The sequence below is a fragment of the Scyliorhinus canicula genome, chromosome 10, assembly GCF_902713615.1.
Source record: "Scyliorhinus canicula chromosome 10, sScyCan1.1, whole genome shotgun sequence".
Taxonomy (NCBI): Eukaryota; Metazoa; Chordata; class Chondrichthyes; order Carcharhiniformes; family Scyliorhinidae; genus Scyliorhinus; species Scyliorhinus canicula.
The window spans coordinates 3,418,622-3,438,701 of NC_052155.1; the positions used below are offsets into that span (position 1 = coordinate 3,418,622).

A 20,080-nucleotide genomic window follows, 5' to 3' on the forward strand; every position below is an offset into this window, starting at 1 on the left:
GTGTGTGTATCAGTGTCAGCTCGTGTTGTTCACACGGTGCCGCAGTCCTCTGGAGAATCTGCTGATGGCGCTGCTGAGCTGCTGGAAATCGGTGCTTGTGGCCCCATCTAGAGGCAGCAATTGGAACTGCAACCAGTCTCTGCACTCGTCCAAATGCTGTGTTGGTCTGTTTGAGGCTGTTAACATTTCACTGTGACCTCTCACTGTGACCTCTCACTGTGACCTCTCACTGTGACCTCTCACTCTTCAGTCAAGTGGTCTTCTGTCTGAGGCTGGACTCAGTTTTGACCTTGAACAGTTTCCAGACAAGAGGGAGCAGTGTAAAGATCTGGCACATGGTGGGTTAACATGGGACTGAGTATAATGATACCCACACTGTGATATCTTGCTTCAAGGACCAGGGTGTAGAGTCAGCAGACCTGGTAGGGAAGTGAAAGTTCCAGGAAAGAGCAAGTCCTGAGAAACTTTTAAACACTTCAGTGGTGGGAAATTGCCCGGAAAATCAGATTCCCGAGTCGTGGTCGAGCTCTCTCCGGGATGGAATACAATGAATTAATTTGGAAGAATCGTGACTAAAAAATCAGCTTCAAGGACCAGCAAAGGCCAGGATTTTAATCTTTTATGACCCTAAATCTTAGCGCTGAAATGGGGGCCATCTGCAGCCACTCGATCTAAGCAGCCATTGTTTTTTTTTCACGGTTTACCAGGATCTCCATATCAGCTGCGAAAAATAGCAAGGGTTTGGTTTCATTATTGTGTTAAGGGGCAATTTAGTGTGGCCAATCCACCTTCCCTGCACACCTTTGGGTTGTGGGGGCGAGACCCACGTAGACACCGGGAGAATGTGCAAACTCCACACGGACAGTGACCCGCGGCCGGGATCGAACAATCATGAACACCGCCCAGTCCATCATACGAACCCGCCTCTCATCCATTGATTCCATCTACACCTCCCGCTGCCGGGGGAAAGCGGGCAGCATTATCAAACACCCCTCCCACCCGGCTTACTCACTCTTCCAACTTCTTCCATCGGGCAGGAGATACAGGAGTCTGAGAAAACAGACTCAAAAACAGCTTCTTCCCCACTGTCACCAGGCTCCAAAATAGATTTCATAGAATTTACAGTGCAGAAGGAGGCCATTCAGCCCATCGAGTCTGCACTGGCCCTTGGAAAGAGCACCCTACCCAAACCCACACCCCCACCCTATCCCCATAACCCAGTAACCCCATCCAACGCTAAGGGCAATTTTGGACACTAAGGGCAATTTATCATGGCCAATCCACCTAACCCGCACGTCTTTGGACTGTGGGAGGAAACTGGAGCACCCGGAGGAAACCCACGCACACACGGGGAGGATGTGCAGACTCCGCACAGACAGTGACCCAGCTGGGAATCGAACCTGGGACCCTGGAGCTGTGAAGCGGTTGCGCTAACCACTATGCTAACGTGATGCCCGTTTCAGACTGAGATGAGGAGAAATCTCTTCACTCTCTGGGTTGGGAATCTTTGCAATTCTCCATCCCTTAGAATCAGAGATGTTCCATTCTTGAGTAGATTTAAGGCTGCGAGGAAGAGAGTTTTGGTCTCTTGAGAAATTTAGGGATATGGGAAGCGGATGGAAAATGGATTGATGCCGAAAATCAGCCATGATCGTATTGAATGGGGAACATGCTGGATGGGCCGCACGGTAGCACAAGTGGCTAGCACTGTGGCTTCACAGCTCCAGGGAAACAGGTTCGATTCCCCACTGGGTCACTGTCTGTGTGGAATCTGCACGTTCTCCCCGTCTCTGCGTGGGCTTACTCCCACAGTCCAGAGACGTGCAGGTTAGGTGGAATGGCCATGATAAATTGCCCTTAAAGTGTCCAAAAAGGTTAGGAGGGGTTATTGGGTTACGGGGATAGGGTGGAAGTGAGGGCTTAAGTGGGTCGGTGCAGACTCGATGGGCCGAATGCGATTATGGTTTATTCCTGCTCCACCGTCTTTGCCTATGTTAGGCCGGTGCGTTTCCCTGGTATTTTTGCCTCTCCCAGGAGATCTGGGGAGAGTGTAGGAGATATCTGTCCTCACTGATGTGTGAGGCAGGTTAAATATGACCAGGTTATCCCATTGGGATGGTCGCTAGATACTGGAGGGGCCCTTATTTCCTTTGCCCAGGATTGCACTGCACACCCTCAAATCAGCAGAGGTCGGGGGTGAAGCCTGGACACTCCTGGACCGTGTGGCACAATGTCCCCGCCAGATGTTTGCAGTTTTTGGCAGGAGTTAGAGATTGAACCCGCCGTTGCTGTGATACACACAGCTCTGGGGTAGGTGTGCGAGGGAGAGGGTGGGGGGGGGGTCTGTGTGCAGTCAGTAAGGGGGGCGAAGCTAAGAGCATCCACATCGCTGGCTGACCCTCACGCTGACAGAGCTCGCTTACCTGATGAGGTGGTTGATGATGATGGGATCAGGAGGAAGCAGCAAGGTAGTAAGTCGCTGAGGAATCTCGGAAAACTTTAACCGAGGGCAGTCAAATATCTGCGAGATGGACAGAAGAAATAGCTTCAGGATCAGAAACAAAAATAAAGAACAGCAAAAACCACACAGAGAATTGTGAATAAAGATGATTGTGCAAGGATAGTCCTAGAACTGAGGGGTGATAAATATTGGGAATGAATCGAGAAGACTGAGGTGTGACCCGACAGAGATCCGTAAATTATGGAGAAGTTTTAAGTCAGCTGCATTTCCCCCGAGTGCATTAATCCCCACAGGGTGAACTTAGAATTTGGTGAGTGAGAGAAGGAAAGCAGAAAAGTGATTGGTTGCAGCTACTATTGGCCGGCTAATGTGGCCATGATTAGGAAATGGGTAATGGAGGAGGGGTCGGCGTGGGGGCAGCTAGAGGCACTATAACGGCACGTCTGCTGTTCTCGCCGGCACGATACACCACACGCCCGGTGGTGATGGCGGCACTGAGGGTCTGGGGTCAGTGGAGGAGGCACAGGAAGGAGGAGGGGGCCTCAGTTTGGACCCCGATACGGAACAACCATAGATTTGCTCCGGGCAGGATAGACGGGGGTTTCGAGGTTGGCATAGGGCAGGCATTAGAAGGATGGGGGACCTGTTTATAGATGGGATTTTCCCCAGCGTGCAGGTGCTGGAGGAGAAGTTCGGCCTGTCCCTCGGGAAATGCTTTCAGATACCTCCAGGTCCAGGACTTCCTCAAAAAGTAGGTGGGGACATTTCTGCGGCTACCTCCTAGAATGATACAAGACAGGGTTGTGTCTGGCATCTGGGTAGGAGAGGGGAAGGTGTCGGACATATACCAGGAGCTGCAGGAGGCGGAGGAAGCTTCAGTGGAGGAGCTGAAGGGCAAGTGGGAGGAGGAGCTAGGTGAGGTGCTGGATCAGGGCCTGTGGGCTGATGCCCTGGGCAGGGTTAATTCGTCCGCATCATGTGCCAGGCTCAGTTTGATTCAATTTAAGGTGGTGCACCGGCTCACATGACGATGGCGAGAATGAGCAAGTTCTTTGGGGTGGAGGACAGGTGCGCGAGAGATGCAGCGAGTCCGACGGACCATGTCCATATGCACTGGGCATGCCCAGTGCTTAAAGAATTCTGGCAGGGCTTTGCGAGGGCTATGTCCAGGATTTTGGACACGCGGGTGAAGCCGAGTCCAACAATAGCGATCTTTGGAGTGTCGGAGGATCCGGGAGTTCAGGAAGTGAAACAGGCCGAGGTGTTGGCCTTTGCCTCCCTGGTAGCCCGGAGACGGATCTTGTTAATGTGGAGGGACTCAAAGCCCCCCTGAGCGTGGAGACCTGGGTTAGAGATATGGCTGGGTTCTCAGCCTGGAGCGAATAAAGTTTGCCTCAAAGAGGGTCCTTGCTGGGATTCTCCCGGCGGTGGCAACCTTTCCCTGACTTTCTAGGGGAGCAGTAAAGTGTCAGCAGCAGCAGCAACTGGGGGGGGGGGGGGTTCCAGGTGGGGGGAATTGTCTATTTAATGTATATTTAAGTTTTGTATAATGATAACAGCCACCTAGTTTTGTTAAATATTTTTCGTTTATTTTTCTGTTATTAGTTATGTAAAAATTCTGTTTGAAAAAAGCTTTAATAAAAACATTAAAAAAAAAAGTGATTGGTTGGTATTTATTATTTTTATTGCCCATCCCTAATTGTCCCTGAGCTGAATGTCTCGCTCGGCCAATTCAGAGAATCAACCACATTGCTGTGGGTCTGGAGTCACGTGTAGGCCAGACCGGGTAAGGACGGCAGATTTCCCTCCCTAAAGGACATTAGTGAAGCAGATGGGTTTTACAATTGACAATGGTTTCATGGTCATCATTAGACCTTTAATTCTAGGTTTTTATTGAATTCAAATTTCACCGTCTGCAGTGTTGGGATTTGAACCTGCAGAGCTTTACTCTGGGTCTCTGGATTACTGGTTCACTGACGATCCCACTATGTCACCGCCTCCCACTTAGCAGGAATTGTAAGGTTTTATTAGTAATAGTAAGGTTTACAGGCAGGAGTAAAGCTCATTGGGAATAGTGGGACTTGTTAAAAAGGTGGACTGGGAAAATCAGGTGGTAGTGGATCCCAAGAAAAGGAATTTGTGGAATGCCTAAGAGATGGTTTTTTGGGAGCAGCTTGTGACAGAGCCGACTAGGGAACAGGCAATTCTGGATTTGGTGATGTGTAATGAGGCAGACTTGATTAGGGAACTTAAGGTGAAGGAACCCTTAGGGAGCAGTGACCACAATATGATAGAATTTACCCTACAGTTTGAGAGGGAGAAGCTGCAATCAGATGTAACGGGATTACAATTAAATAAGGGTAACTACAAAGACAGTAGGGAGGAGCTGGCCAGAGTTGATTGGAGAAGGAGCCGAGCAGGGAAGGCAGTGGAACAGCAATGGCAGGAGTTTTTGGGGGTTATTCGGGACGCACAGCAGAAATTCATCCCAAGGAGGAGGAAACATGCCAAGGGGAGGACAAAGCAGCCATGGCTGACGAGGGATGTCAAGGACAGAATAAAAGCTAAAGAAAAAGCAGACAATGTGGTGAGGATTAGTGGGAAGCCAGAGGATTAGGAAGCCTTTAAAAGTGAGCAGAGGACAACTAAAAAAGCAATAAGGGGGAGATAAGATGAAGTATGTGTGCAAGCTAGCTAGTAATATAGAGGAAGATAGGAAGAGATTTTTTCAATATATAAAAGGTAAGAGAGAGGCAAAAATAGACATTGGACAACTGGCAAAATGTGGCTGGAGAAGTAATAATAGGAAACAAAGAAATGGCAGACGAACTGAATACAGTAGTCCCCCGTTATACCGCGCTCCGCAATACCGCGGTTCGCGATATACCGCGGGGGGGCTTATGGACCCCAACTGTCAGTTGTGTCAATTTCAGCGGCCGGCTCACTTTGATCCGGAGAGAGAAGCTGCTCTCTCACTGAAACAATCAGCCGGCCGCTGAAATTGACACTGCCCGCTGCTCTCTCCCTCCAATCAGTACCCCAGCAGCCACAGCCTGTACCTCAGCAGCCGCGGCCTGTACCCCAGCAGCCGCGGCCTGCACCCCAGCAGCCACGGCCTGTACCCCAGCAGCCACAGCCTGCACCCCAGCAGCCACAGTACCCCAGCAGCCACAGCCTGAAGCCCAGCAGCCACGGCCTGTACCCCAGCAGCCACGGCCTGTACCCCAGCAGCCACGGCCTGTACCCCAGCAGCCACGGCCTGTACCCCAGCAGCCACAGCCTGAACCCCAGCAGCCACAGCCTGAACCCCAGCAGCCACAGTACCCCAGCAGCCACAGCCTGAAGCCCAGCAGCCACGGCCTGTACCCCAGCAGCCACAGTACCCCAGCAGCCACAACCTGTACCCCAGCAGCCACAGCCTGAACCCCAGCAGCCACAGTACCCCAGCAGCCGCAGCCTGAAGCCCAGCAGCCACGGCCTGTACCCCAGCAGCCACAGTACCCCAGCAGCCACGGCCTGTACCCCAGCAGCCACAGTACCCCAGGAGCCACAGCCTGAACCCCAGCAGCCACAGCCTGTACCCCAGCAGCCGCAGCCTGAACCCCAGCAGCCACAGTACCCCAGCAGCCACAGCCTGAACCCCAGCAGCCACAGCCTGAACCCCAGCAGCCACAGCCTGAAGCCCAGCAGCCACAGTACCCCAGCAGCCACAGCCTGAACCCCAGCAGCCACGGCCTGTACCCCAGCAGCCACAGTACCCCAGCAGCCACAGCCTGTACCCCAGCAGCCACAGTACCCCAGCAGCCACAGCCTGAAGCCCAGCAGCCACGGCCTGTACCCCAGCAGCCACAGCCTGTACCCCAGCAGCCACAGCCTGTACCCCAGCAGCCAGAGCCTGAAGCCCAGCAGCCACAGCCTGAACCCCAGCAGCCACAGCCTGAACCCCAGCAGCCACAGCCTGAACCCCAGCAGCCACAGTACCCCAGCAGCCACAGCCTGAACCCCAGCAGCCACGGCCTGTACCCCAGCAGCCACAGCCTGAAGCCCAGCAGCCACAGTACCCCAGCAGCCACAGCCTGAAGCCCAGCAGCCACGGCCTGTACCCCAGCAGCCACAGTACCCCAGCAGCCACAACCTGTACCCCAGCAGCCACAGCCTGAACCCCAGCTACAGAGGGGAGGGGCGATGTGAGACCATGCTGGTCTTGCAGAGGCCCGTATGACCTCCTCCTGTGTTCTCTGCTCTCTCCCTCCAATCAGCCGGCAGTGTCAATTTCAGCGGCCGGCTGATTGTTTCAGTGAGAGAGCAGCTTCCCTCTCCGGATCAAAGTGAGCCGGCCGCTGAAATTGACACTGTTTTAATTAGATCCACGATGGGGGTTTTAAATTTATTTAAAAATCTATGCTAGCGCTTCCCATTGTGAGTCTACGGGGGTCTGACCTCTCCCCCCGCCCCCCGTAGACTCTCAATGGGAAGCGCTAGCATAGATTTTTAAATAAATTTAAAACCCCCATCGTGGATATCCGCGGCTCGGTTGCAACGCGGGTGGCTGTCTTGGACCCCAACACCCGCGTTATAAAGGGGGACTACTGTAGTTACTTTGCATCAGTCTTCACGGTAGAAGACACCAGTGGGATGCCAGAGCTCCAGGAGAACCAGGGGTCAGAGGTGAGAGCTGTGGCCAATACTAAGGAGAAGGTTCTGGGGAAACTGAAAGGTCTGAAGGTGGATAAATCTCCTGGACCAGATGGACTACACCCCAGGGTTCTAAAAGAGATAGCTGAGGAAATTGTGGAGGCATTGGTGATGATCTTTCAGGAATTACTAGAGGCAGGAAGGATCCCAGAGGACTGGAAGGTGGCTAATGTAACACCACTGTTTAAGAAGTGCTGATTGGCAGAAGATGGGAAATTATAGGCCGGTTAGCCTGACTTTGGTCATTGGTAAGATTTTAGAGTCTGTTATTAAAGATGAGATTGTGAAGTACTTGAAAGTGCATGGTAAAATAGGACTGAGTCAGCACGGCTTTGTCAAAGGGAGGTCGAGTCTGACAAATTGGAGTTCTTTGAGGAGGTAACAAGGAAGTTAGACAAAGGAGAATCTGTGGATGTGATTTATTTAGATTCCCAGAAGGCCTTTGATAAGGTGCCGCATAGGAGACTTAAATAAGTTAAGAGCCCATGGTGTTCAGGGTAAGATCCTGGCATGGATAGAGGATTGGCTGACTGACAGAAGGCAGCGAGTGGGGATAAAGGGGTCTTTTTCAGGATGGCAGCCGGTGACTAGTGGTGTGCCTCAGGGGTCTGTGCTGGGACCACAACTTTTCACAATATACATTAATGATCTGGAAGAAGGAACTGAAGGCATTGTTGCTAAGTTTGCAGATGATACAAAGATCTGTAGATGGACAGGTAGTATTGAGGAAGCAAGGGGGCTGCAGAAGGACTTGGACAAGCTAGGAGAGCGGGCAATGAAGTGGCAGATGAAATACAATGTGGAAAAGTGTGAGGTTATGCACTTTGGAAGGAGGAATTTAGGCATAGACTATTTTCTAAATGGGGAAATGCTTCGGAAAGCAGAAGCACAAAGGGACTTGGGAGTCCTTGTTCACGATTCTCTTGGGGTTAATGTGCAGGTTCAGTCGGCAGTTAGGAAGGCAAATGCAATGTTAGCATTCATGTCAAGAGGGCTGGAATACAAAACCAGGGATGTACTTCTGAGGCTGTATAAGGCTCTGGTCAGACCCCATTTGGAGTATTGTGAGCAGTTTTGGGCCCCATATCTAAGGAAGCCTTGGAAAGGGTCCAGAGGAGGTTCACAAGAATGATCCCTGGAATGAAGAGCTTGTCGTATGAGGAATGTTTGAGGACTCTGGGTCTGTACTCGTTGGAGTTTAGAAGGATAAGAGAGGATCTTATTGTAACTTACAGGATATTGCGAGGCCTGGATAGAGTGGACGTAGAGAGGATGTTTCCACTTGTAGGAAAAACTAGAAGCAGAGGACGCAATCTCAGGCTAAAGGGACGATCCTTTAAAACAGAGATGAGGAGGAATTTCTTCAGCCAGAGGGTGGTGAATCTGTGGAACTCTTTGCCGCAGAAGGCTGTGGAGGCCAAATCACTGAGTGTCTCTAAGACAGAGATAGATAGGTTCTTGATCAATAAGGGGATCAGGGGTTATGGAGAGAAGGCAGGAGAATGGGGATGAGAAAATATCAGCCATGATTGAATGACGGAGCAGACTCGATGGGCCGAGTGGCCTAATTCTGCTCCTTTGTCTTATGGTCTTATAAAAAAATTAAGAAAGCAATAATGAATGAAGACAGAATAAAAATGGCATGGTAAATTATACCATTAATTTGGATTGCATTGAAATGAAAAATGAAAATCGCTTATTGTCACGAGTAGGCTTCAATGAAGTTACTGTGAAAAGCCCCTAGTCGCCACATTCCGGCGCCTGTCCGGGGAGGCTGGTACGGGAATTGAACCGTGCTGCTGGCCTGCCTTGGTCTGCTTTCAAAGCCAGCGATTTAGCTTGGTGAGCTAAACCAGCCCCTATTTGATTTGTTTATTGCCACGTGTACCAAGGTACAGTGAAAAGTATTTTTCTGCGAGCAGCTCAAACAGATCATTTAGTACATGAAAATAAAATAAAATACATAACAGGCACAAGGTCCACAAAGTAAATACATAGACACTGGGATCGGGTGAAGCAGACAGGGGCGTAGTATTAATCAGGTCAGTCTATAAGAGGGTTGTTTAGGAGTCTGGTAACAGTGGGGAAGAAGCTGTTTTTGAATCTGTTCGTGCGTGTTCTCAGACTCCTGTATCTCCCAGTGAGCCAGAGAAGACACAGCCAGAGTGAGACACAGCCAGAGTGAGACACAGCCCAGAGTGAGACACAGCCAGAGTGAGACACAGCCAGAGTGAGACACGGCCAGAGTGAGACACGGCCAGAGTGAGACACGGCCAGAGTGAGACACAGCCCAGAGTGAGACACAGCCCAGAGTGAGACACAGCCCAGAGTGAGACACAGCCCAGAGTGAGACACAGCCCAGAGTGAGACACAGCCCAGAGTGAGACACAGCCCAGAGTGAGACACAGCCCAGAGTGAGACACAGCCCAGAGTGAGACACAGCCCAGAGTGAGACACAGCCAGAGTGAGACACAGCCAGAGTGAGACACAGCCAGAGTGAGACACAGCCAGAGTGAGACACAGCCAGAGTGAGACACAGCCAGAGTGAGGCACAGCCCAGAGTGAGACACAGCCAGAGTGAGACACAGCCAGAGTGAGACACAGCCAGAGTGAGACACAGCCAGAGTGAGACACAGCCAGAGTGAGACACAGCCAGAGTGAGGCACAGCCAGAGTGAGGCACAGCCAGAGTGAGACACAGCCAGAGTGAGACACAGCCAGAGTGAGACACAGCCAGAGTGAGACACAGCCAGAGTGAGACACAGCCAGAGTAAGACACAGCCCAGAGTGAGACACAGCCCAGAGTGAGACACAGCCCAGAGTGAGACACAGCCCAGAGTGAGACACAGCCCAGAGTGAGACACAGCCCAGAGTGAGACACAGCCAGAGTGAGACACAGCCCAGAGTGAGACACAGCCAGAGTGAGACACAGTCAGAGTGAGACACAGCCAGAGCAGGCACAGCCAGAGTGAGACACAGCCCAGAGTGAGACACAGCCCAGAGTGAGACACAGCCAGAGTGAGACACAGCCAGAGTGAGACACAGCCAGAGTGAGACACAGCCAGAGTGAGACACAGCCAGAGTGAGACACAGCCAGAGTGAGACACAGCCAGAGTGAGGCATAGCCAGAGTGAGGCACAGCCAGAGTGAGACACAGCCAGAGTGAGACACAGCCAGAGTGAGACACAGCCAGAGTGAGACACAGCCAGAGTGAGACACAGCCAGAGCAGGCACAGCCAGAGTGAGGCACAGCCAGAGTGAGACACAGCCAGAGTGAGACACAGCCAGAGTGAGACACAGCCCAGAGTGAGACACAGCCAGAGTGAGACACGGCCAGAGTGAGACACGGCCAGAGTGAGACACGGCCAGAGTGAGACACGGCCAGAGTGAGACACGGCCAGAGTGAGACACGGCCAGAGTGAGACACGGCCAGAGTGAGACACGGCCAGAGTGAGACACGGCCAGAGTGAGACACGGCCAGAGTGAGACACAGCCAGAGTGAGACACAGCCAGAGTGAGACACAGCCAGAGTGAGACACAGCCAGAGTGAGACACAGCCAGAGTGAGACACAGCCCAGAGTGAGACACAGCCAGAGTGAGACACAGCCCAGAGTGAGACACAGCCAGAGTGATACACAGCCAGAGTGAGGCACAGCCCAGAGTGAGACATAGCCAGAGTGATACACAGCCAGAGTGAGGCACAGCCAGAGTGAGACACAGCCAGAGTGAGACACAGCCAGAGTGAGACACAGCCAGAGTGAGGCACAGCCAGAGTGAGACACAGCCAGAGTGAGACACAGCCAGAGTGAGACACAGCCAGAGTGAGACACAGCCAGAGTGAGGCACAGCCAGAGTGAGACACAGCCAGAGTGAGACACAGCCAGAGTGAGACACAGCCAGAGTGAGACACAGCCAGAGTGAGACACAGCCAGAGTGAGACACAGCCCAGAGTGAGACACAGCCAGAGTGAGACACAGCCAGAGTGAGGCACAGCAAAGAGTGAGTTTGGGAATTTGAAGCTGGGTTGGGAGGAGGTGCTTTTTATCCTTTGTAAGTGACTGGTAAGCAGTTTTTCTTTTTCTTTTCTTTTTTTCTTTTCATTGTCTAATTTATTTATTTTTTCTTTTGTTTTTTGAATTGTAGTAGTATAAGTTAACCGAAGGTTTAAGACATGGCAGGAGATCCCAGACCCGTGTCATGCTCCTCGTGTGCGATGTGGGAGCCCAGGGACACGTCCACTGTCCCTGGCTCCTTCACGTGCAAGACGTGTGTCCAGCTGCAGCTCTTGTTAGACCGCTTGACGGCTCTGGAGCTGCGGATGGACTCACTTTGGAGCATCCGCGATGCTGAGGAGGTCGTAGATAGCACGTTTAGCGAGTTGGTCACACCGCAGGTGAAGGTTACTGAGGGAGATAGCAAATGGGTGACCAAAAGAAAGAGCAAGAGTAGGAAGGCAGTGCAGGTGTCCCCTGCGGTCATCTCCCTGCAAAACAGATATACCGCTTTGGATACTGTTGAGGGAGATGGCTCACCAGGGGAAGGCAGCAGCAGCCAGGTTCATGGCACAGTGGCTGGCTCAGCTGCACAGCAGGGCAGGAAGAAAAATGGCAGGGCTATAGTGATAGGGGACTCGACTGTAAGGGGAATAGACAGGCGGTTCTGTGGACGCAATCGAGACTCCAGGATGGTATGTTGCCTCCCTGGTGCAAGGGTCAAGGATGTCTCGGAGCGGCTGCAGGACATTCTGGGGGGGGGAGGGTGAACAGCCAGCTGTCGTGGTGCACATAGGCACCAACGATATAGGTAAAAAACGGGACAAGGTCCTACATGCTGAATTCAGGGAGTTAGGAGTTAAACTAAAAAGTAGAACCCGAAAAGGTAGTAATCTCAGGATTGCTACTAGTGCCACGATCTTGTCAGAATTGGGAATGTCAGGATAGATAGGATGAATGCGTGGCTCGAGAGATGGTGCAAGAGAGAGGGATTCAAATTCCTGGGGCATTGGGACCGGTTCTGGGGGAGGTGGGACCAGTACAAACCGGATGGTCTGCACCTGGACAGGACTGGAACCGATGTCCGGGGGGGGGGGGTTTGCTAGAGCTGTTGGGGAGGGTTTAAACTAATGTGGCGGGGGATGGGAACCAATGCAGGAAGTTGGAAGGTAGTAAAACAGGGACAGAAACAAAAGGCAGAAAGGGGGAAAGTGTAAGGCAGAGAAGACATAGTCAAAAATCTAAAAGGGCGACAGCACAAGGTACAGTGACTGAGGGGAGATCAGTGAATAGGCCCAGTAATACTAAAAGGAATAAAATCGGAAGTAAAAACATAAATGGTAAGCGACGCGGCAGGTTGTTACATGAAGATATGGGTTCAACGACAAGGAAAATTAGGAGAAAAGTGAAGAAGAAATATAACTTAGCAGAGGTTACTGATCGAGGTGTTAAGATTCAAAACAGAGGTAAAAAAGCCAACATAAGTGTACTTTACCTGAATGCTCGTAGTATTCGGAAACTATTCGGAAGGACAGAGTGGATGGTAAGGGAGGTGGTGTTGCTCTGTTATTTAAGGATGACATCCGGGCAATAGTAAGGGATGATATCGGTGCTATGGAGGATAAGGTTGAATCCATTTGGGTGGAAATCAGGAATAGTAAGGCGAAAAAGTCACTGATAGGAATAGTCTATAGGCCACCAAATAGTAACATTACGGTGGGGCAGGCAATAAACAAAGAAATAACTGATGCATGTAGAAATGGTACAGCAGTTATCATGGGGGATTTTAATCTATATGTCGATTGGTTTAACCAGGTCGGTCAAGGCAGCCTTGAGGAGGGGTTTATAGAATGTATCCGCGATAGTTTCTTAGAACAGTATGTAATGGAACCTACGAGGGAACAAGCGGTCCTAGATCTGGTCCTGTGTAATGAGACAGGATTGATTAATTATACTCATAGTTAGCGATCCTCTCGGAAGGAGTGATCACAATATGGTGGAATTTAAAATACAGATGGAGGGTGAGAAGGTAAAATCAAATACTAGTGTTTTGTGCTTAAACAAAGGAGATTACAATGGGATGAGATAAGAACTAGCTAAGGTAGACTGGGAGCAAAGACTTTATGATGGAACAGTTGAGGGACAGTGGAGAACATTACAAGCGATTTTTCACTGTACTCAGCAAAGGTTTATACCAACAAAAAGAAGGACGGAAGAAAGAGGGAAAATCGACCGTGGATATCTAAGGAAATAAGGGAGAGTATCAAACTGAAGGAAAAAGCATACAAAGTGGCAAAGATTAGTGGGAGACTAGAGGACTGGGAAATCTTTAGGGGGCAACAGAAAGCTACTAAAAAAAGCTATAAAGAGTAAGATAGAGTATGAGAGTAAACTTGCTCAGAATATAAAAACAGACAGTAAAAGTTTCTACAAATATATAAAACAAAAAAGAGTGGCTCAGGTAAATATTGGTCCTTTAGAGGATGAGAAGGGAGTTTTAATAGAACATAGAACATAGAACAGTACAGCACAGAACAGGCCCTTCGGCCCTCGATGTTGTGCCGAGCCATGATCACCCTACTCAAACACACGTATCAACCCTATACCCGTAACCCAATAACCCCCCCTTAACCTTACTTTTTAGGACACTACGGGCAATTTAGCATGGCCAATCCACCTAACCCGCACATCTTTGGACTGTGGGAGGAAACCGGGATAATGGGAGATGATGAAATGGCTGAGGAACTGAACAGGTTTTTTGGGTCGGTCTTCACAGTGGAAGACACAAATAACATGCCAGTGACTGATAGAAATGAGGCTATGACAGGTGAGGACCTTGAGAGGATTGTTATCACTAAGGAGGTAGTGATGGGCAAGCTAATGGGGCTAAAGGTGGACAAGTCTCCTGGCCCTGATGGAATGCATCCCAGAGTGCTAAAAGAAATGGCTAGGGAAATTGCAAATGCACTAGTGATAATTTACCAAAATTCACTAGACTCTGGGGTGGTCCCGGTGGATTGGAAATTAGCAAACATGACACCACTGCTTAAAAAAGGAGGTAGGCAGAAAGCAGGTAATTATAGGCCAGTGAGCTTAACTTCGGTAGTAGGGAAGATGCTGGAATCTATCATCAAGGAAGAAATTGCGAGGCATCTGGATGGAAATTGTCCCATTGGGCAGATGCAGCATGGGTTCATAAAGGGCAGGTCATGCCTAACTAATTTAGTGGAATTTTTTGAGGACATTACCAGTGCAGTAGATAACCGGGAGCCGATGGATGTGGTATATCTGGATTTCCAGAAAGCCTTTGACAAGGTGCCACACAAAACGTTGCTGCATAAGATAAAGATGCATGGCATTAAGGGTAAAGTAGTAGCATGGATAGAGGATTGGTTAATTAACAGAAAGCAAAGAGTGGGGATTAATGGGTGTTTCTCTGGTTGGCAATCAGTAGCTAGTGGTGTCCCTCAGGGATCAGTGTTGGGCCCAAAATTGTTCACAATTTACATCGATGATTTGGAGTTGGGGACCAAGGGCAATGTGTCCAAGTTTGCAGATGACACTAAGATGAGTGGTAAAGCGAAAAGTGCAGAGGATACTGGAAGTCTGCAGAGGGATTTGGATAGGTTAAGTGAATGGGCTAGGGTCTGGCAGATGGAATACAATGTTGACAAATGTGAGGTTATCCATTTTGGTAGGAATAACAGCAAAATGGATTATTATTTAAATGGCAATATATTAAAACATGCTGCTGTGCAGAGAGACCTGGGTGTGCTAGTGCATGAGTCACAGAAAGTTGGTTTACAGGTGTAACAGGTGATTAAGAAGGCAAATAGAATTTTGTCCTTCATTGCTAGAGGGATGGAGTTTAAGACTAGGGAGGTTATGTTGCAATTGTATAAGGTGTTAGTGAGGCCACACCTGGAGTATTGTGTTCAGTTTTGGTCTCCTTCCCTGAGAAAGGACGTACTGGCGCTGGAGGGTGTGCAGAGGAGATGCACTAGGTTAATCCCAGAGCTGAAGGGGTTCGATTATGAGGAGAGGTTGATTAGACTGGGACTGTACTCTTGGAATTTAGAAGAATGAGGGGGGAATCATACAGAAACATATAAAATTATGAAGGGAATAGATAGGATAGATGCGGGCAGGTTGTTTCCACTGGCGGGTGAAAGCAGAACAAAGGGGGCATAGCCTCAAAATAAGGGGAAGTAGATTTAGGACTGAGTTTAGGAGGAACTTCTTCACCCAAAGGGTTGTGAATCTATGGAATTCCTTGCCCAGTGAAGCAGTTGAGGCTCCTTCATTACATGTTTTTAAGATAAAGATAGATAGTTTTTTGAAGAATAAAGGGATTTAGGGTTATGGTGTTCAGGCCGGAAAGTGGAGCTGAGTCCACAAAAGATCAGCCATGATCTCATTGAATGGCGAGCAGGCTCGAGGGGCCAGATGGCCGACTCCTGCTCCTAATTCTTATGTTCTTATGTTCCTGCCCGATGAAAGAAGTTGGAAGAGTGAGTAAGCCGGGTGGGAGGGGTCTTTGATTATGCTGCCCGCTTTCCCCAGGCAGCGGGAGGTGTAGGCAGAGTCAATTGATGGGATTTTTTTCCATTAAGGGGCAATTTAGCATGGCCAATCCACCTACCCTGCACATCTTTGGGTTGTGGGGGCGAAACCCACGCAGACACGGGGAGAATGTGCAAACTCCACACGGACAGTGACCCAGGACCGGGATCAAACCTGGGACCTCGGCGCCATGAGGCAGCAATGCTAACCACTGTGCCACCATGCTGCCGCTAGGACACTACCCTGGGGAACTCCTGCAGTGATGTCCTGGAGCTGAAATGATTGATCTCCAACCACCGCAACCATTTTCCTTTGTGCCAGGTATGACTCCAACCAACAGAGAGTTCCCCCTGATTCCCATTGACTCCAGTTTCGCTCGGGCTCCTTGATGCTAAATTCGGTCAAATGCTGCCGTGATGTCTAAGGGCAGTCATTCTCTCACCTCTGGCAGTCAGCTCTTTGCCCATGTTTGAACCAAGGCTGTAATGAGGTCAGGAGCTGAGTGACCCTGGCAGAACCCAAACTGAGTGTCCGTGAGCAGGTTATTGCTGAGTAAGTGCCGCTTGATAGCACTGTTGGTCACTCCTCCCATCACTTTGCTGATGATGGACAGTAGATCCATAGAATGATAGCATTTACAGTGCAGAAGGAGGCGATTCGGCCTATTGAGACTGCACCAGCCCTTGGAAAGAGCGCCTCACTTAAGCCCATGTCCCACCCTATCCCCGTAACCCTACCGAACCCAACCTTTTTGGACACTATCAGATAGATGTACCTGTCCTGGGAGTGTTTGATGGGGACAGTGTAGAGGGAGCTTTGCCCTGTATCTAACCCCGTGCTGTACCTGTCCTGGGAGTGTTTGATGGGGACAGTGTAGAGGGAGCTTTACTCTGTATCTAACCCCGTGCTGTACCTGTCCTGGGAGTGTTTGATGGGGACAGTGTAGAGGGAGCTTTACTCTGTATCTAACCCCGTGCTGTACCTGTCCTGGGAGTGTTTGATGGGGACAGTGTAGAGGGAGCTTTACTCTGTATCTAACCCCGTGCTGTACCTGTCCTGGGAGTGTTTGATGGGGACAGTGTAGAGGGAGCTTTACTCTGTATCTAACCCCGTGCTGTACCTGCCCTGGGAGTGTTTGATGGGGACAGTGTAGAGGGAGCGTTACTCTGTATCTAACCCCGTGCTATACCTGTCCTGGGAGTGTTTGATGGGGACAGTGTAGAGGGAGCTTTACTCCGTATCTGAGTTTATGTATGTGCGTGTGTGTGTGTGTGTGACCCCCCTGGCCCTCCTCACTCTGGCAGACCCCCCCCCCCCCCTTGTTCCAGGCGCCGCCCCTCACTCAGAGACCCTTCCCCTCACTTCAGGAGACCTCTCCTCATTCTGCATGTCCCCTCTCGCTCTGGGAGATACGGATGTCTCTACCAGTTTCAGTTCAGGTCCTAATGTCAATTCTGTGACTCTCACAGCCTCTTCCCCATCCCGTAATCCACACTGGATGACCAATGCATTTTCCCGCACTTGTTTTCAGCTTCGATCTGCATTTGCTGGTCACTCCCCCCTCCCCCCACTCTCCTATCCTCTGCTGCTTACCTGCTGGAAGTATTTGTCACAGCTGACGTATTCTTTATCGTGAGAATCCTGCAGTTTGTTGGTTTTGATGTATTGCCAAAGCGCCTGTACAATGGCCGATCGAGTCTGTGTGTGGATTCCCAGTAACCTTGCCAACCGCGGATCCAATTTAAACTGAGGCGGCTGAAAAATACCCATCAAAAATAGAGACAGTGAAACTCACCCTCAAACCACCCGGCAATAAAACCGTCCCCAAACCAACCCAAAGCATCCCAAACCGTCCCAAACCTCACCAAACCATCCCAAACCGTCCCAAACCTCCCCAAACCTATCCCCAAACCTCTCCAAACCTCACCAAACCGTCCCAAACCGTCCCAAACCGTCCCAAACTTCCCCGAACCATCCCAAACCCCCCCAAACCATTCCAAACCCCCCCCAAACCTCCCCTAACCATCGCACACCGTCCAAACCCCCCCAAACCATTCCAAACCATCCCAAACTTCCCCGAACCAACCCAAACCATCCCAAACCTCCCCTAACCATCCCAAACCCCCCCAAACCATTCCAAACCAACCCAAACCATTCCAAAACAACCCAAACCATTCCAAACCGTCCCAAACCGTCCCAAACCTCCCCTAACCATCCAAACCCCCCCCCCCCCCCAAACCATCCCAAACCCATCCCCAAACCTCCACTAACCATCCCAAACCATTTCCAAACCCCCCCCAAACCTCCCCAACCCATCCCCAAACCTTCCCTAACCATCCCAAACCCCCCCAAACCATCCCAAACCCCCCCCAAACCTCCCCAAACCCATCCCCAAACCGTCCCAAACCTCCCCAAACCATCCCAAACCCCCCCAAACCATCCCAACCCCTCCCCAAACCATCCCAAACCGTCCCAAACATCCCCTAACCATCCCCAAACCCCCCCCCATCCCCAAACCCATCCCCAAACCTCCCCAAACCATTCCAAACCGACCCAAACCTCCCCAAACCATTCCAAACCCCCCCCAAACCAACCCAAACCCATCCCAAACCCATCCCCATCCCCAACCCCTCCCCAAACCCATCCCCAAACCACCCCCACCCAAACCCATCCCCAAACCATCCCCACCCCCAAACCCTCCCCCAACCCCATCCCCAAACCCATCCCCAAACCCATCCCAATCCCCAAACCCATCCCCAAACCCCATCCCCAAACCCATCCCCAAACCCATCCCAATCCCCAAACCCATCCCCAAACCCATCCCCATCCCCAAACCCATCCCCATCCCCAAACCCATCCCCATCCCCAAAACCCATCCCCATCCCCAAACCCATCCCCAAACCCATCCCCATCCCAAACCCATCCCTAAACCCATCCCAAACCCATCCCCAAACCCATCCCCATCCCTAAACCCATCCCTAAACCCATCCCCAAACCCATCCCCATCCCCATCCCCAAACCCATCCCCATCCCCAAACCCATCCCCAAACCCATCCCCAAACCCAAACCCATCCCTAAACCCATCCCAAACCCATCCCCAAACCATCCCCATCCCCAAACCGATCCCTAAACACATCCCCAACCCATCCCCATCCCCAAACCCATCCCCATCCCCAAACCAATCCCCAAACCCATCCCCATCCCAAACCCATCCCCAAACCCATCCCCATCCCAACCCATCCCAAACCCCATCCCCAAACCCATCCCCAAACCCATCCCCATCCCCAAACCCATCCCCAAACCCATCCCAAACCCCATCCCCAAACCCATCCCCAAACCCATCCCCAAACCCATCCCCAAACCCATCCCCATCCCCAAACCCCATCCCCAAACCCATCCCCAAACCACCCATCCCCACAAACCCATCCCCAAACCCATCCCAACCCATCCCTAAACCCATCCCCATCCCCAACCCATCCCCATCCCCAAACCCATCCCCAGACATCCACAAACCCATCCCAAACCCCATCCCCAAACCCATCCCAACCCACCCCAAACCCATCCCCATCCCCAAACCCCATCCCCAAACCCCATCCCCAAACCCATCCCAAACCATCCCCAAACCCATCCCTATCCCCAAACCCATCCCCAAACCCATCCCCATCCCCAAACCCATCCCCAAACCCATCCCCATCCCCAAACCCATCCCCAAACCCATCCCAAACCCATCCCCAAACCCATCCCCAAACCCATCCCCATTCCCAAACCCATCCCAAACCCATCCCCAAACCCATCCCCAAACCCATCCCCAACCCATCCCCAAACCCATCCCCAACCCATCCCAAACCCATCCCCAAACCCATCCCAAACCCCATCCCCAACCACCCCCCCAAACCCCATCCCAAACCCATCCCCAATCCCATCCCAAACCCCATCCCCAAACCCCATCCCATCCCCAAACCCATCCTCATCCCCAAACCCATCCCCAAACCCATTCCCAAACCCATCCCCAAACCCATCCCCATCCCAAACCCACCCCAAACCCATCCCCAAACCCATCCCCAAACCCATCCCCACCCCAAACCCATCCCCATCCCATCCCCAACCCACCCAAATCCCCAAACCCATCCCCATCCCCAAACCCATCCCCAACCCATCCCCATCCCCATCCCCTCCCCATCCCCAAACCCATCCCCAAACCCACCCAGCCCCAAACCCATCCCCCAACCCATCCCCATCCCCAACATCCCCAAACCCATCCCCAAACCCATCCCCAAACCCATCCCCAAACCCATCCCCAAACCCATCCCCCAAACGCATCCCCAACCCATCCCCATCCCCAAATCCCCCAAACACACCCCATCCCCAAA

The 20,080-nt window shown here is 51.4% G+C and overlaps 1 protein-coding gene across 1 annotated transcript in view; it reads right to left on the minus strand.

Annotated features, from left to right (window-relative positions):
• Positions 1-20,080, minus strand: part of LOC119972188 (SWI/SNF-related matrix-associated actin-dependent regulator of chromatin subfamily D member 3) — a 50,570-nt gene that overhangs the window by 20,984 nt on the left and 9,506 nt on the right. The window contains exons 3-4 of the mRNA XM_038808521.1: positions 17,304-17,465; positions 2,424-2,521 (exon numbers count right to left, since the gene is read on the minus strand). Coding sequence (XP_038664449.1) covers positions 2,424-2,521; positions 17,304-17,465 — 260 coding nt within the window. The remainder of the gene's footprint in view (positions 1-2,423; positions 2,522-17,303; positions 17,466-20,080) is intronic.